Source organism: Sturnus vulgaris, chromosome 2 (assembly GCF_052056855.1).
Source record: "Sturnus vulgaris isolate bStuVul1 chromosome 2, bStuVul1.hap1, whole genome shotgun sequence".
Lineage (NCBI taxonomy): Eukaryota > Metazoa > Chordata > Aves > Passeriformes > Sturnidae > Sturnus > Sturnus vulgaris.
In genome coordinates, this window is record NC_142244.1 from 3,004,238 (window position 1) to 3,022,224 (window position 17,987).

General features: G+C 41.4%; 1 protein-coding gene across 1 annotated transcript; it reads right to left on the reverse strand.

Moving 5' to 3' along the window:
* Positions 1-3,191: 3,191 nt before the first annotated feature.
* LOC106862941 (SH2 domain-containing protein 1B) lies at positions 3,192-13,473 on the reverse strand. The gene is made up of 4 exons (XM_014892208.2): positions 12,949-13,473; positions 9,075-9,138; positions 6,613-6,781; positions 3,192-3,379 (listed from the first exon to the last, which is right to left on the reverse strand). Exons 1-4 carry the CDS (start codon positions 13,332-13,334, stop codon positions 3,339-3,341), a joined length of 660 nt encoding a protein of 219 aa, XP_014747694.1. The 5' UTR covers positions 13,335-13,473; the 3' UTR covers positions 3,192-3,338.
* Between the last annotated feature and the right edge of the window lie 4,514 nt (positions 13,474-17,987).

Consider the following 17,987-nt stretch of genomic DNA (forward strand, 5'->3'; position numbering starts at 1 on the left):
CGGGAGACGCCGCCGCCGCCATCTTGCTTAAGGGAGACAGGGGCGGGCAGAGCTACGGCTTGGCGGAGATGGCGAGGGCCGGGGGATCTGGGCGGTGTGGGCGCTTGGTTCGGTGACACCGGCTTTAGGGCTCCCGTGCCGTTGGGGCGATCCAAAGGGATGCTTTTCCTAAGCGGAGTTCTGTGTGGTTGGGGTGAGCTGAATCTTCCAGCCGCTCAGCCTCTGGAGGGTCGCCTCCGATTGGAGCTCCCGTCCGTTCCCGCTTGGCGCCCGCAGCCCTGCCCTGCCTTCCTGCTTTCTTTCTAGTCCCCATTATCCTTTCTTGTCCGTCTAGGGAGGGCTTAAGCCCGGTCGGAAGCTAGCTTCCCCTTTCCGCCTGTGGTTCCCTGGTCTCTCCCGCGGGAAGGGGAAGTTTTGGCGGTGTCTTAACTATGGCGAGCACCGAAACTGCGGTCCGGCCGCTCGTCCGGCTCGCACAGCGACCCCCGCAGGCCGCCGCGGGCACAGCGCCTGCCCGTGCTGCAGCAGGAATCCTTAACTCGTATCCGTTGTGGCTGGAGCGCCCCGGGACACCGGGATCATGTCCTTCGTGGACCGTGTTTTTCCTTACACTGTGGGCTCGAACCTTTCGAGGGTACAAGAGGTACGAGAGGGGGTTCTACCCCCTCGCTGCTCAACCCCCCGTCATGGACACACACACTCACCCACGCACCTTTCGGATGCCGGCAGGTAGATGCTGCTGTGTGAAGCTTTTGAACTTGTTTTCTCAACTCGTGCGTAGATTGCTTTCTGCCATATTAGGCCTGCAAATATGTGTAGGAATGTCTATATTGGCCTCTGTATTTTCCTATACTGTTAATAGGACAAACATTGCTGTAAAGTGCAGGTGAGCAATGTGAAGGTAATGTAAGTGTCATTGTGTCTCTTTTTCCTTTTTTAAGTCCTTGATCCTTCTTGTGTCCCCTGCTTCACATGACTGCTGCAAGGGAACACTGGAGAAGTGACTGGAACATGGGCTTGGAGTCACCCTCAGTCCTGGATGCCGCACCAGGAGCTGTACCCACTATGACTGCTGTAAATCTGAATCCAAAACACACTGCCAAGTGCCACCTGAAAGGCACCACAGCCTGGCCCTTGTCCCCTGCTCAGCCATCAGAGTCACTCAGAAGGCAAGTGAGGCACAGGCTGGGATTCCTTGTCACTTGGCCTTTTCCCAAGGCTGAACATCAGTGTGACTGAGTGAGCACCTGGGGAACTACTGAGACTTGTCATTTCAGAAAAAATCCTGCAGTGTTTGTGCTTTGTTAAGGACCGTGCTGCTAGAGGTGGGGTGTCTTAGCACAGCACTTCCTCAGTCTGGTACCTGTGATAACCAGCTCTCAGACAGGCTGCTGGATTCTGCTAGTAAAGAAACACATCAGTTATGTGCTTCTGCAAGGCAAGGGCTGGGGTGTTTATGTCCCATATGTTATAAATGAGAGACAAAAGTCTCGATATTCAGCAAAATTTAGATTGATTTATTTGATAGAGAAAGAGGGGAGCGTGAGGGGTCACTGCCCACTCCATGCTCCACTGAACCTCGTTTGCAGCCTCTTTTTATACTGTGGTTTCTCATTGTACACAAATTCACAAAGCCTTTGGGTGATAATTAGTCACAGATAGCCATCCGGTCCTTGTAGATTACCACCAGGGAAGTTCTGGAGGTCTGGTTTTTGGGATAGGCAGTATTGATTAGACAAAGGCAGGAAGGGCTTTTTGGGAAGTCTGATTTTGCAAGCTGGTAGCCGATACAACTTATTTGAAAAACATAACATATTATAATGTAACATAATACAACATAATATAACATAATATGGTGATTTTAAACAGAATTATTTAATCATATAATTTTCTTTATCTAGTGTCCATGCTTCACTTTAGAGCTTAGTATTCTGGTTTATACAAACCCTAATGCTTTTGTGATTAACAGGAATCTTTTATCAATTGTCACACATAGTACCATTTTTCATGGACAACTACTTTCTTGTCAATTAATGACATTTTGGACATATATTTTAGTATTTCTTGGCATTGCTAGGGCTAATTAATAGTCTCTTTTTATTCTTTTTTATTTGTTTTGGTTTTGTTTTTTGGTTTTTGTCTCTTTCATGCTACAAATATTAGTTGAGCCCGGAGCCAAAAACTCTGCAGCACTGTTAAATTCATAATGAAGTCCAAAGCACTGGAAGGCTTAAAATGCCTTTGACAAATAATGGTGTGTGAGAAACATAATAGAAAAAAAATTTCTAACTAGTATTACCCATTAAAACACATAAATAATTTGTGAAGGGTCTTAAACATACCACCGATACAAATGTCTTCCTCACAGTCTCAAATGGTGAGGGAGCCTGTAGTAGTGACTGGAAGACTCAGGACATACATTCCAGTTCTGGCTGTGGCTGCTAGTTGCAAGCCACCTCAAGAACTAAAGTATTTATTAAATGTTTAAAATTTGGGGTGATATTAAAGCAAATTCTTACACTTAAAAAAACAGCCAAACAACAAAAGACATATACATAATACAGGACTAATGGCAGTAGAAAATTAAATGGAGTAAACATTCCTATATGTACAGCACCTATTAAAAAAAGATGCGTTCATGCTGACTTGTAGTCCTCTTGTAATGTGCCAAAACCATTCCTCAACATTAAAAGTATTTCAAACCATTTTCCTCCAGTTGGTTAATTTTTTATGGCATGGAGTTAACACAGCATTTTTGTTTTAATTGCATTATTCAGTTATACAGACTACTAGTATTCCTTGATTCCTGAAATACTGTTCACTCCAACAATGAGGTAACATGAATCATGTGCAAAATTACAGAGTTTGGGAGATTTAAAACATCTTACAATGCCGGTAGTTTTGTCATACGTGGTTTTTATCAATACCTGTCAATTCTGCCATAAATTACTGCTTTTTGCCTATTCATTTAATGTATTTATATTGCTGCCTTCTAACAGAATGTTCACTCTAGCAGTCAACGTCTCGGACAATTTCCTGGCTAAAAACCACCAGAAGACACATACATGGACACAAGATACTTCCCCCCATACCTATGTGTGTGTGTGTGTCTGTGACAAAAGTACTTCTTCTGTTGCTGAGTAAACATGTAGACTAGCTTGTACTGGATCTGGTGGTAGAAGATACAACTGCTCTGATAGTCTGCAAAAGGAGAAGGTTAATTCCAGATGTGGAGCAGAGGCTGCCCAGCTGGAAGCCCTCTGCAGCTCAGGCACTGTGCTGGAACAGCTGTGCACATCCTGGAACTGCAGCTTCCCAAAGCGTCAGGTGCAGATCCGTCAGGGTAACACATGGACGTAATCACCGCTGTCATCAACTTCTGTGAAGTAATCAATACAAACAAAAAAAATGTCATTGCAATGCGCCCTTCTGAAAGGCCATGGGAAGCAGCACTGCTTGTGGCAGGGCAGGTATCAGTAACTCAGTTTGGTTTCTTGGTGTTCTCTGCTATTGCAGGGCCAATGTTTAGGCCCCCTGTCGTTTGGGCTGGATTTTCCAGGAACACACCTGCAGGCAAAGCCTGCATTGCCTTTTCTGAGCCAGCAAGCACTGTTGTAAACATTTGTATTCACATGAGACCCCCCCTCCTTCCTGAGGAACAGTCAAATGTCAGAAAGCATCCATTCTTGGTAAATCAGATCAATAGCCAAGATATCGGTGACTTGCAGAACACATCCCTTCTTCTGTAAATAAATACCCAAGAGAAAAGTCCTTATCCCAACTGAGGGAGGAGAGCCTGAAAAATCCTGTTCTCTCTTACACTTTGTCAGATTGGTTACGATTTTTGAGAAGCCAGGGAAAAGGCAGAAATTCAATGCTTGAAACTCAAAGCTCCACCATGGAAACCGATTGCTCTTCAAGCAGCTGCCCTCAGAAAAGCTGTTCCTAGGCTAGAAAACAAAGCTCAAATACCTCCAACCACCAGGAATGTGACCCCAGTCCCTTGAGGTGTTCCACTGGTTATGCTGGAGCCCTCAGTCCCACGTGTGCAGCAAAGCCAGCTGCTGGTGGCATGTGAGGGACACAGGACGGGAAATAGGGTGCTTGCTTTAGGGAGTACTGCAGTGCTCTGGGTAGTTTAAGAGAGAGCCATCATGACCATTTACATAAGCCTCTGCTGTGGGCATGTAATAATACAGTCTGAGAGGGAAGTTTGGAATGCTGTATAAGTGAAATTAAAATCAAAATTTAATAAAAACAATTCCAAAGTAGTTTGATTATTTCTAAAAAGCCTCAATTTTTAATGGAAGACTACACATATATTGACACTGAAATGAAAGGGTTTGTTTTCCTCCCTGTGAGTCCAGATGAGGACATTGTGCATCTTCTAGAAGAATTCCTATTGCAGGACCAAAAATAAAATATGTATTACACCTGATTCTTCCTAAAAACATATCCATGTTACTGCAGTATTTTCCGTCTCCCTGGAACAGCAATGATAAGAAACCATAAAAACATTTTTGGTGCAAATGTGGCATATTTGGCTTGTGACACAGGTGACAAGGTAATGTTGAAGACGTGGCAAATGTGTCTCTGTGACTTCCCCTCAGCAAGGTTGCTGGGGCTCAGGCCCCAAAACTGCAGCTTAGTGTACGCAGTGCTGGGGGAGCTTGGCCAGAGCGGTTGCCTTGCTCTTGAGTGTGAAACCCCAGCGAACCCTCTGTAGCACAGAAGGGCTGCCTGTCAGAGACTGAAAGAGTTCATGCCTCAAACTTTGATATAAAGTTCTGCTCACTGTAACAAAAACTATATAGAAAAGCTACAAACAAAAAAGCCTCCCTGAAGATGCCTGACTGGAACTTTGGACTGAAAGTCAAACTGCTGAGATTAGATAAAGGGAAAACCCATTTTTCTATCACCTGAAACAAACAAGTAAACAAGGAAAGGAATGTGAACCAAACCCAGGAGCCATGCAAAGAATCATCTCTGCCTCGCTTCTGGTGGAGGGAGACTGTAGCTCCCAGACCCATTTGCTAGGAACAGGTTTGCACAGATTTCCCCTCTGAAACGAGGTGGGGAGAGGAAGCTTGGATGTGTTGTAACCTCTGCTTAGAGGCAGTGAACCCATCCTCCCTTACACAAACCAGCCCATCTCTGGAACCCCAAACCTTGGTAAGGCCACATCCACAGGACATCCACGTGAGAGGCAGCTGAGGGAGTGTCTTAATCCATCAAAGACCCCATAAAGTGCTCCCCAGAGTCGTTCCTGAAGCCTTGCACCACAGCACTGCATGTGATGTAACAAACTCAGAGTCTGCTGTAAGAGACAATGACAAACTCCCTCCTGCCCCAGGGAAGTGCCTGGGTTTTCCTGCCCAGCCTGAGTCTATATTAACCCATCAGATTCTGTGCTTTCAGGGGGAACCTTCAGCACCAAGAAGACCAGCTGGAAAGGATCAAGGGAACATTGTTGCGATCCATGGAGTGGTGATATTTTCTGTCACTCTCTTTCCCTTCCCCTATTTCTCCTTTCTCTTATTTTTACTCTCCTTTTTCTCTCTCTCCCTCTCATATTTACTATCAAATAAAACCCACACTCTTGTCACTGGCATATGGTCTCGTTTGCACCTTAATTCAGGCAGAGGCATTTCTAATAACTAATAACTGGATCATAACACTGTTGGGGATGGGTAGGGTGGAGACTCCAAAGTTTTGTTTCCTTTATGATATCTGTACTTAACGAAAGGATTTCCCTTGCTCACACGTGCCCTGATTGGAGTTCTCAGCACACTCTGCCAGAGGTCATAGAACAGTCTCAGGGTTATTTTGCAGCCCATGTCCTGATGGATGCTGCTGCTGAGTGTTGTACAGCAGGAACATTAAGAATGATGTGAGAGATACTAGCAAGTTACCAACAGTATCTGCAGTCATGCTTCTCAAAACAAGGATGTAAGGATGACATGGGGCTATGCAACACAGTCTAAAGCTTTATGAGAACTTCTGTCTTTATTGTATCCATCTGCATAATTCTGTCAGGTAGAAGCATCATATCCTTGTCCTACACCTGGGACTTGTGAGCATAAATTAGCAGAAGAGTAATGAGTGGCTGAACTCTGGTTCCAAAGCTGTGATCCTGAGCACAAGGCTATATGCTTGTTATCAGTTAGTCATGTTTGATTACAAATCACAAGCTCACTTGCTTACCTGCCCTCTTAGAACTGAGTAAGATTTTCATATAAAAATATCTTAGAACCTGGAAAATCAAAGTAAAGGACAGCCTCAACCCCCAGTGAAATGCAAGGGCCTGGTACCTTGGCAGAAGCACATTGGGTAAGACTGGTTCTTAGCCTTCTCCAGCCTAGAAGCATCAACATCCAGGAACGAGAGAGCTGTAGGCAGCTTTTTCATCATTGTGTATTTCTAGCATTTTTAATTTGTTCATTTGTTGTAGTGAGGGTAAGTAAACTGTGAGGTAAGAATAACCCTTTCAGTGAAGGTAAGAAGGAAGGGAGGATGTAAAACTTCTGTCCATGCAAGAAGACATTTAACAGGTATTCACCACAAACCTGTCAATGCTATCTTTTAAAAAACCTCAAAGGCAGAGCTTCTCACCATCATAAATGCTGTCCATTCCTGACTTGCACCTCTGACTTCTTCGCAAGTCCTTCGGTTTCTTCACTGGGTAGCGGAGGTTTATTATCAGTCCTTGATTTGGCTTTTCAAAAGTGTATATTAAGTCCTTTAATGTTTTGAAGGTCATCTCTGGAACACCTTCAGAAGTCTGTAGGGAGAAGATAACAAAAGGAGAACAAAATGTGTTTGCAAGTTCCCTTCACATGAAGTTCCCTAAATGAAAAAAATAAGTTGTTTCTATTTTCCAAGGAGCTGTTTTGTAAACAAGTTTGGTGACAGAATATTGCACTGTCCTTAAAACACTAGGGACACCTGTTTGGAGCCATGGTTATTGCACTAAAAGTAACCTCCCTCACCATCCTTTTTTTTTCAAAAAGAACATCAGTTAAATTATTGGTGTAGATGAGTGCTGCAGCGATCCAGTAGAGCAGAGTGTTGAAGAGTGACAGCATTACACACTGCACTCTGTTCTGAGAGCAAAATTTTAGGGATAACATATTTAGCTCTCACTTAAAACGTTTCCTTTAAATAACTAGGTGACAAACAGAACCTAAACTTTTACAAAATAGCAGCATTGGCAAGCAAAGGTCGTGCTCAAAAAGCTGTTCCTTAAGTGTGGGTTCATATGACAGGACTGAACTGCTCCTGCAGCTCAGCCCTGCAGGGGTCTGTGCGTGGACTTTACAGTGCTGTGACTTCAGGGCAGTGACAGAGAGTGAGCAGTCTACTAGTAGTCATTAAAAGAGAATGGGGCTTTGGTTTTGCTTAATCTCCTAGCTAACAAAGAAACATGTATTTGTTTTCTTTGGTTTTCTGCATCCTTCATCTTCCATTCGGCCCTGGATGGACTGGGTGCCAATGCCTCTGTGTACTGGGTCTGGCTGGGATGAGTTAATGTTCTTCATAGCAGCCTACATAGTGCTATGCTCTGAATTTGTGACTGTAACAATGCTAATAACATAGCCACCTTTTGGCTGTTGCTGAACAGTGCTCGTGCAGCATTAAGGATGTCTCCTTCTTGCACTTGGTTCCCCTGGAGAATAGGCTGGGTGTGTGCTAGATCCTGGCTATCCCATCTCACCCCATCTGACACTGCAATAAAAGCAATAAAAGCTTAGGGAAAGAGAGGATGTTTGTGGTTATGTGTGTGCTGAGGCCTCACTTTCCAGGAGGTCGCTGAACACCTGCCTCCTGATGGGAGGGATTTGCTAAACTCGTTTGCTTGCTTGTGCACAAAGCACGACTTTGCCTATTTACCTATTACACTGTATTTTATCTGCTCCAGGAGTTTCCTCAGTTTTGCTCTTTGTGTTCTCTTCCTCCACCCTGTCCTGCCAAGGAGGGACGGAGTGAGCAGCTGGGGGGGTGCTTAGCTGGTTGGGGCCAGCCTGCTGCACTCTAGAAGGCTCATGGCTGAATCTGGCCTTAAAAAAACCCCAACAACCTCTCCTCCACCTTCAATTTATTATTTCAGTCAATTAATGTATTAAGCCAAAATAATCTGACTTAAAATTTTTAAGAACTGAATTCTTCTTCTACATTATTGGTGAAACTTTATAAGGAAGAATGGGTTTGAAAAGTCTGAAAATATCTGAGTTACATGTTGACAGGAATGACAGCATAACCCCAGTAGAGTGGCTAAGGTCCAAACCAGAATATTTTTTGTCAGCAAACCATTCTTCTTCATGGGAAATTGTGTCTTTCATACACAGGCAAAACCACTAATAAGCAATAAATTACCAGCATATGAGAGCTTGGAGTGTTCTTTATGAAGTGATTTCCTCATTCCACTTAAGTGCTGCTTAATATTGGCAGTCCTCTTGGCTGTGCTAATACAAGAAGGAGAGTGAGCCAGCTTTTAGATGTCCTTTCACATTGCCTGGGGATTTGATTGATGCATTAGTCTCTCTTACACTTGTTTTACTCAAATAAGCAGCATTATTTGGCATTGTCACTTCAGGTGCCTCACAATCACACAGAATTATAGATCCTTTAAATCAAAAGGATCATTGCAATATCCCATATCTGTATGAGATGTTGCATGCAATAGCAGCACTTTCGAGTAGAAAAAGGTAATTAGGAAGAAGCGAAAGTAAGAAAAGTAATAGATATTTCATCAGTGCCATAAAAAAAATGGTCAAATGAAAAATCAGCTGGTTAATAAATAACAGAGCCCCTTAGATTATAAGGAAATTCTACAAACACAAGAGCTACCTTTTGAGCTCATCTATAATAAGAATTGAGTAGAGAGCAAACTTGGAAATCTTTTCTACAGTATTGTGTTTATGGATTTTTTTAAAATCTATGATCATAGACTAAAAATGACAATAGATTAAAATTATGATTGATCATAGATGAATCTAAGATATTTTAATTTATGATTTAAAAAAAAGTCTATGATCCTTAATGCAGTCTTTAGAGATGTAGTGAGAGTCACTCACCTGTATTCTGAAATATCCTTGGTGTTCTCTGAAGATACGGTAAGTGTAGATGAGGTCTTCAAAGCTGTGAGAAACATCATAGACATAATACATCACATTAACAAAGTGATATATCTGCAAACAGTATTAAAGACATGAGAAGTGCAGTAAAATTGAATAAAGCAGAGACAGAAGAGCAAAAGAGAAGAGATCCTAGAGATTACAAAATGAGTGAAGGTTTAATATCTTGAAATACAAGATTACTCTAACCAGGGGTTTCAAGGAACATATAATCTAAGTCTAACACAGGCCTTTAATAAGCATAATTTTATTCCCCAGACATCACCTCTTCCTATCTCTCTCCTATCTTCCTAGTTGCTCTAACCTTCATTTTGCATTTGTCACAAGAAGGCTGTTGAATTCCTGGAGAGATGTTGGCAGAAAATGGCCTCCAGCCACCAGTACCCCGAAAATGACCGTCTGGCTCCTACTTCTAAGAATAATATTCTTCCTTTGCATTTCCCAGGGTTTTAGTTATTGTTATTCTTGATAATATGCAGGTACCGAGGCTATTGATGTCTTTGGATATATATTTTGTCAGCAGAAATAAAAGCTTTATCAGATAACACACTAGCAGCAATTAAGGAGGTAAACTGGAGATCATGACTGTGGTCAAAAAAGGTAGCAGAGTTGCAAGAAAATATGCATCACAAATAAGTGAGGAAGTTGGGGAGAGGGGAGAGAAGCATCTGAAAACAAGTTTTTTTAACTGGTGTGCCTGTTCATCAGGAGGACTTCAGCTGTACCTATTTGGTCATGTGAACTGTCATGAGAAGGAGAATCTTGGGGCAAAAACCTGGCTCAGGGGACTTGCAGAGAAATGGATGGTTACTCTGAAAATAAACTACTTTATTCTGCCAAAAAGTGACTATGAACTGAGATCAGAACAAGACTTCCAGTTATAACAGATTTATTTTAGTTCAAAGAGTGGTATCACAGGGATGCATATTTTGGTTTTTGCCTTCTTGAGATACCTATGGAAATCCACATGTTCCTTGTTAAAGAGTACTTTTATAAATGTGAGTGCTCATTCTTTGCACAGAGACAGAGAAGTGAGAAAAAGAACTACCTGGAAGTGATCTTTTTGAAACTTGTTCTTTACTGATCAATTAAATTTTAAACCATTACTGTCTGGATATTATTCAGCTACTGTAATTTTTACTAAATGAACATGTAACTACATTAAAATGGAAACTTCTGTTTCCTCTTTAATTACTAAATGCTTACCAAGAGCTAGTAATAGTGTACAAAAAAAAGAAATGTTTGGTCTGGAAGAAAAGCGAGGTGAGAGGGAGAATGGCATGTTGAACAGTAAGAACAGTAGCAAAAACAGCAAGTCTAAACCGAGGAACTGTCAGAGACCTGGGATAATTGTGGATGAAAGAGAGAGTGTGCTGTGGAGGAAGGTGTAGCAGCAGAACCTTGCCCGATTAGAGGAGAGATGCATTTGAACAGGTCCCACCATTCTGGCTCCCTGGTCCTCCATGGGAGTGCACTCCTTCCCATATCCCAAATAAAAGGACAAGAAAGTTTGTTTGCTGTAGCAAGTGGATCGGTATCTCTGCCCACAGATCAGTTAATTTGAGAAGGGTTTATCAGCTGGCACATCAACCATCTTAGGTGCTAAAAAAGGTGTTAAGATGCAGTTCTAATTCACATGTTGCTTTTGAACATCACTAAGAGTTTCATTATTGATTGCCCCCAGTTTTAGGGCAGTTTGCCTAGGGAACCATGGCCAGGCAGTCCAGTTTTAGAGGCAGTTCTCAGCCAGTGCAGCAATACCATCCCACGTGCTGTGGGATGCACCTGTGCAAGCCACCACCTGTGCACCACTGCTGCCACTCTTGCAGTTTAACTATGGCATTTGTCGGGATTATAGTCAAATCCACTGTTTTCAGTTTTTAATCAGCTTTTAACACTAAAACCCACAGAGGCACACTGGAAGTCACATGTTTTTTCATATGCCTGTACAGAATATTGTGGCAGGCAGATGTGACAGGCCAAAGTATGTCTGCAAGACATCACAAGGCAAATCTCCTTTGCCATTAAAAAAAAAAAAAAAAGAAAAAAAAAAGAAAGGAAAAGCAACTGTGTTGGTGTGGCACAAAGCTTAAGTCAGGTTCTAACTAACAGTCATTCTTCCTGTGTGTCAGGTTCCCCATTTTTCCCTTCTGATAGGATATGCAGGTGCCTTACCTCCCATCACCCTGCCCTCCCCTCACCCCCTGCATTCTCTTTCCACACCATACTGAAAGCAGGTTCCTGTAGCTCCCTTGCTGAGGGCTCTCTTTGTCCCCCACTTGCTATTTCTCTTCTCCTCATTCTGTTATTTTGCAGACCTCCTTTCTTCTACCCGCCAACCCAGTAGTACTCCATTTCTCTCTCCCTTTTTCTCCTCTCTCTGAAGCAAGGGGGTCAGAAGCTAAAAAAGTGATTGGTTAAGAGTAGCAGTTTAGATAATATATATTGCTTAACATTTGCTGTGCTTGTGAAGACAGGATGAGAGAATGCAAAGATATTTTGATTAGAAAGGGACTGCTTGCCAAAGCAAGATGAAAGAATGCCAGACTTGCAAGGCTGTTGAGCTAAGAAAGGTTCCTCGGACCCCTGGACTGACCTAAACCAGCCCTGCGGTTTGAACTGCAACCAGGAGACCAGGGAGTATTGCAAGGAGCCAAGGTGAAAAGTTCAGCTCCGAGGAAGACTCGTCCTACTTCATCCTGACCACCACCTTAGGACCACCAGAAAGCACTGCACAAGCCCAAAAGGACTTTGTAGCTAATTCTCATACAAAGCGGGGCTAGGAAATTAACATGCATAGATGTGTGGTGGAACTTGATGCACATGTAACATTTCATAATAAGAAATGTTAAAAAAAAAAAAAATAGGGAATAAAAAGAGGGTTGAGCTCTTTGGAAGGCGCACATGTCTTTGTTGGAGAAATCCCACATGTGTGCGGTGCTGAATAAAACATATACCTACTTTATACTTTGTGAGTCTTTCTACAAATCATCTTAATTGATTTGTTTCATAAGAAATTCGTTTTAAGTGATTGATAAAAGCATCTTCTCGTATTTTTTAAATTAATTAGATCTGTTAAAAGGTGTTCATGTCACAAACGTATCTGCAATGAGAGTGCAAAACCTCAGAGGTTCAAACAAAAACCTAGATTCTAGTTTTTAAACTTTGAATGCATTACGAACAGATCAATTATCTATGAAAAATATACAAAGGGAAATAAAAGTGCTGTTCCCTACAGAAAAATAATATAATAAAATTTTAACTGTAGTTACTAAAGCTTCGGACTAGAAATAACAGTTTTCTATGCCAATTTTGTCTGTGGATTTGTCATACGAATTCAGACAGAACTTTGTAATTTTCAGCCTCAGCCTGTGTCCTTAGGTAAAATTCTTTTGAAACACAAGGTTGAGCTTTAATCAGACAGAACTACAAAAAAGGAAGTGTTTTGTAGCACGCCACGAGACTTTTAAGTGTCTCAGCATTGCTAAAATGCTGTATACTCATCATTACAGAGGCAGTTACTTTAAGTAAGGTTCTTAGCATGGTTTGGCAGGCTGAGCTGTTTTCTCCAGGCTCCCCTTATTTTCTGCAGAGAGAGACTGGCACCACCAGATTATAGTTCATTTACCATCTGTTACATAAAGGGTTTTTTGGAAATGCCATCCTCTCACTAGTCACTATAAAGGAAACTTAAAGCAACCAGCACTACTTGAATACACAGACATACAGGGAAGAGCTATTAATGTTAGAGAAGGTGATTGTTGTCTTTGGAGCCAACTGAAAACTCATAAAAAATCAGTATTAGAGTACTTACAAAACACAGAGACACAAGGCTCCTTCCACACTCTCACTCTCCCGTAGTAAATAGCTGCCATTCTTTTTCTTCTTGCTCAGCAGCTCTTCACAGGCTTTTCTTGTTATCTTCCCATGAAAAAATGGGAATTCCATGGACAAAAGAAAACAAGGTGTCTTGCCTTTCAAAGCAGTTCTAGAGCGAGTCAGAAGCCTGGCATGGAAAGAAGACTTATTCCAAAGGCAACTTCCTGCAGGTATCTGAAATTGGAGGTTGCCAAGGACACAGGGTTCGTTTGTGGTGTTTACTGAATTGTCCTCAGTGAGGTGGGTTAGCTCTGCAGCTTGACAGCTAATGAGCTCCGTGGAGGCAGGAAAGGGTTGCTCTACACTGGTCACAGTGCACATCAAAAAGGAAGACACTTTTTGTCACATTATACCAGCAGACTTTTGGTTTATGTATCACACCTCTAAGCTATGGAATCACCAAGTTCACACTGAGGTATAGCTATATTTTAAAGTTAACTTTTATGTTTAAAGTGGCTCAAAGGCCAGCAAATAGGGTCCTATGCTTCAGGAATAAAACAGGACTGTGTAGGGGAGGATAAAATTATCTAAAAGCACTCTTGTCTTCTTTTCAGGTGATTTTGAGAAGAGAAAATCAGTGTTTGTGATATTTTAATCAGCCTCAGTCAGAAGCCATAAAAAATGCCAGAAAAAACTTGGCAATTTTCTGTTCATGCAGAGATTTAAACAAATTTCATCAAAATAAGCTGTAGAATGACACAAGGTGTTTAATAGAGGAACAGTGTGAGATGCAGGGGCTACTGTCATCTTGATCACAGAGAAAAACAACCTGTGAAAAAACCAAGGTAAATACTGATGAAACACTAAGCAAAAACAACCGTGTTTTACATGTAGCTGTTACATTCATGCTTTTTCTCTGACAACAAAAATTTTACATTAACATTTGTGTGTTTAACTGCAAGTTGATCATGCATCACACTAAGATCATTTCCAGATGGTATCTTAGTTCAGGAATGAAGTACCTCTAAAAAGGTACTGCATTGTCTCAAAGAAATGTAGAGACTTAAGGGAAAAAGATATTCCAAGACAGAAATTGAGAAATGGCAAGTCCAAGGTGATGCTGTTGCTGAGGTCTGTCCTGCAGTGATGACAGGTTACTGATAAAACAAGTCCTGATCACCAAGGGGATGAACTTATTTATATACTTAGCTCCTCTGGTTTCAGACCAGCTTGTCTGGTCTGTCCAAATGCAAACCAGCTGCATTTGGAATAAGTCTTCTTCTATCCTCCAATGGGATGGGGATAGTGATATTGGGAGGGAAATACCCCAGTCATGTAAGCATCCTTAAGAACATGTGACAAAGATTCTCCTTCTGATCAATTGGACTTGTATTTTCCCCAGATTACAACTGTTTGTAGCTTTTTTCCTACACATTGTATAAATAAGCAATTTCTATGAGGTATTGTGAGGTGAATGGCTTTTCCAGAAGCCCAGCTCTGCAAATGAAGAGCAGCAGCTGCTCAGCACTGTCCTGCTTCAGGCAGATTCTCCCCTTGCATTGAAAGGAAGGTAGATAGGAAACAACTGCAAATTCCTCTTTCAAGAAGGTAACAAATAGATGTTCTTCACCATTTTCCCTGAAGATCTCATTACCTAGGTGCAGAAATATAAGACAGTAAGTTCAGTAGATCTTGCAGACCTGAAGGTAGAAATTACTTAAAGTGAAATGGCAACCACATGCTACCTGCTGATGGCTTAGCAGAGTGTTTGATAAAAAAAAATCTTAAGAAGGAGAAAGTGCTTAAGGAGAAATCGGACTGGGATCTCTTTACAGCAGCAGTCACCACTCACTGGCCTGATCACCTTCCTCCTCAGCTGTCTCCACAGCTCCCTGAGAGCATTCAGGAATTAACATTGTCCTTTTACCCCCCCTTATCTGTCTATAGTATTCAAATGGACTTGAGAATAGGAGCTTGATTTAAAAGCAGAAATCATTGAAATATACCAAAGAAAGGGGTCTGGGAGAGAGAAAGGAGAGAGGCTGTAAATATGGTCTGGTCAGTCACTAAATGTATATGTGTGTGTGTGTGTGTGTGTGTGTGTGTGTGTGTGTGTGTGTGTGTTTGTTTGTTTGAAGGCTAATCCAGGGGAAAATCCCCACAGCTTCTGGCAAAAACACAACAGGACTTGCAGATGCTAGCCTGGGATCCTTGTTGATGGATGCTATGTAAACCTGGAAAGTTGGGGATTTCCTTGTCAGTCACCACAGAGCTGCACCATGAGCCTCACCACAACTTGTACCACACAGCACTGAATCTTTACTGTGTATGTAGGGATCACATAACAATATATTTCCATGGGCCCAATATAGCTATGAACTCTGAGCAAACATTTCCTAATACAAGTATTTCCATCTTAACAAATCTCACAAATATTTTTGGCTTACACAAACCTGCATACCCAGGCTGCCTTCTCAGCCAAGTGTGAAGAGTGGTAAGAAATGTGATCTGATGAAATGGAGTCTGATTAAATGTGTGATGAGAGACCTGGGGAGCTGGAATGGCAGTGATGCCCCAAGGCAGTGGGACTTGGGTGGTTGAGGTAGTTGCACCAGGTTGAGCCTCTGGGAATCTTAGCTACACCAAAACAAGCAATAACTGTTGTGAATCTGTACTTAAAGTCATTTTAGACCATTCCAAAATAAAATTGGGTTGTTTTATATTTCTCATCCACTTAGGGAGATTTCAGAGTTCCTAGAATAGCCTCCTGCAGTGACTATCCTTTCAGATGGTGGAGAACAGGGGAAAAACAAAGTCCTTTTTCCTGAGAGACTGCCTCTAGGCCTGCTTGTACCATAGGATGGGGAAAAAACCCAGAGTTTTGCTTCTTAAATATCTTCTGTATGTCCAAACAATTACATTCTTTAGTCAATCTTATCTTTTCTGAACTTAATGCAATCACTTTCTTCAGTCTTTTTCCACAAGCCACCTTTTCTTGCAATTATTCTTTTTTCTCTGATATAACTTTGGCTACTACTTCTATAAAATTTGATGCCTATCAATAAGAAAAGTATTTTGATTAGAAGAGCAGGATAGTTACCCACTCTTCACGGAATAGCTGCTAGAGAAACAAGACCTGCAACATTTTGGCAGCAATGCCAAGCCCTCGTTGATCATATATTTAATTGGTTTTCTGCCATTTGGCTGCCTGGACTAATTTTCTTTTTTTATCCTCCTGTTATTGTAAAACTTAGCAAGGCCATTTCATAGTGACACCTCATGTTAGCGAGCACAGTTGGAGCTCTGGTTCTGGAATTCCTCCTTCGCTGCAGCTCTAGCACAGCAAAGCTCTTGACAGTGGCCTCTGCAAGAACAGGAAGTCTGGGGAGAAGCTTGGCTGCTTGAGGGTCAGCCACTCAGTGAATCATCAGGCAGAATGTGGGATACCAGGGCTAAATAAAAGCTGTGGTCAAAAGCAAAACCAGCGTGGTTGAACTGCTGTGAGCAAAGCAAGGAGCTGAAGGGTCGTTTGTTATCTGGCCAGAAAGAAAAAAACAGTCACAACTTAAGAAAACAGGAGGCAAGTCGAGTTCTAGCTAAATCTCCTGAAATACGAGTTCTCGTTGAGCTGTGTCACTGGGCAGCCCCAGTCCTGTGGCTTACTCTACCAACAGAACCAATAATATTTTTGCAAGAAGAACTGTTACAGCAAAAAATTACATTTAAATTCAATTTACAACTTTAGCATGGTATCTACACCAGGCTGTACTTTTGCAATTTACTCTGCCTAGATACAGAGGGATTTTTTTGGTGGTATCTGTTGATGGCAAAATTTATTTGAGACTGAAAGGAAAAATCATTATGATGCAAATTCAAGAAAATTGAACTAGTGTGTCTATTACTTAGAGATTGCTTAGAGAGCTGTCTGTGGAGCCCCAAGGCATCAGAGCTCTGCCATTAGCTTTCTAAGAAAATATAAACCTAGGAGAAAAAGCCTGTTTTATAACCCTCTTAACATATTGCCTGTTTTTTTAAATACAAGTAAAGAGAAAATGGTAGTTCAAAATGAACTGAGAACAGTAGTTCAAACTTGTCTGTGCTAAAGTTTGAATAAAAAAGTCACAGAACCAAACAATTAAAAAAGGTTTATAAGATACATGAATATGTGTAAGTAGTGGCTTTTGGTCTTAAAATTATCTAGCACTTTGCTCAAAAGTTTACTTACAGGATAGAGTCATAAAACAATAATTTTCTTCTCACTGGCAACCACATTGTCAGGGTTCAGAGTAATCCATATTCAATTACTCCCTGGGCTTATAATAGCTGCAATGTTTATATTTAAATGTTATGATCTGCCTTTGAGGCAAGGTAACTTAGGCTTTTGTTAATAGATCCCTTGGAGTGAATTAGAGTGAAACTGAAGTGAATGACCAGTGTATATATGAGCCATATTTATTTTAAAACAATCCCATTGCGGCAGAAAGAAGGAATGTAGTAATTTTAGTTATTTTCTACAAAAATATAAAAATATATCCTGATAATTCAGCTTCTAAGACACCATTCATTGGTCTCAAATATCACAAAAATCAATTAATGAAATTCAGTAAAAAGTTAGTTCACATTATAATGCCCCCAAAGTACTGCCTTCCTGTTAAGAAATGTGCAAGTAACGGAAGGTATTCATGGTAGAAGTGACAAACCTCACTTACACCTAATCATGTTTCTATACTTCCGCTACATACTCCATCAAATATAACTGCACTATAAAAGTTGGGGCTTTTGTCTTAATATTTGACAAGACTTTCACCAGGGTGTTTATTTGCACTTCACATCTAGAGTCATATTAACAGTGTCATCATTTTTACCTTGTGAATTTTCTCTTACTAGTAGATCTTTTTACCATTACTAATATTTTCCTAGTCACTGACTTAGTGTCCTGTCCAGAATGCTGTGTACATGGCAGTACAGCTTGCCACATTGGAACAGTTTGCATAATATTGAAAACTACAGTTATTTCCCCTCCCTCCCCTTCAG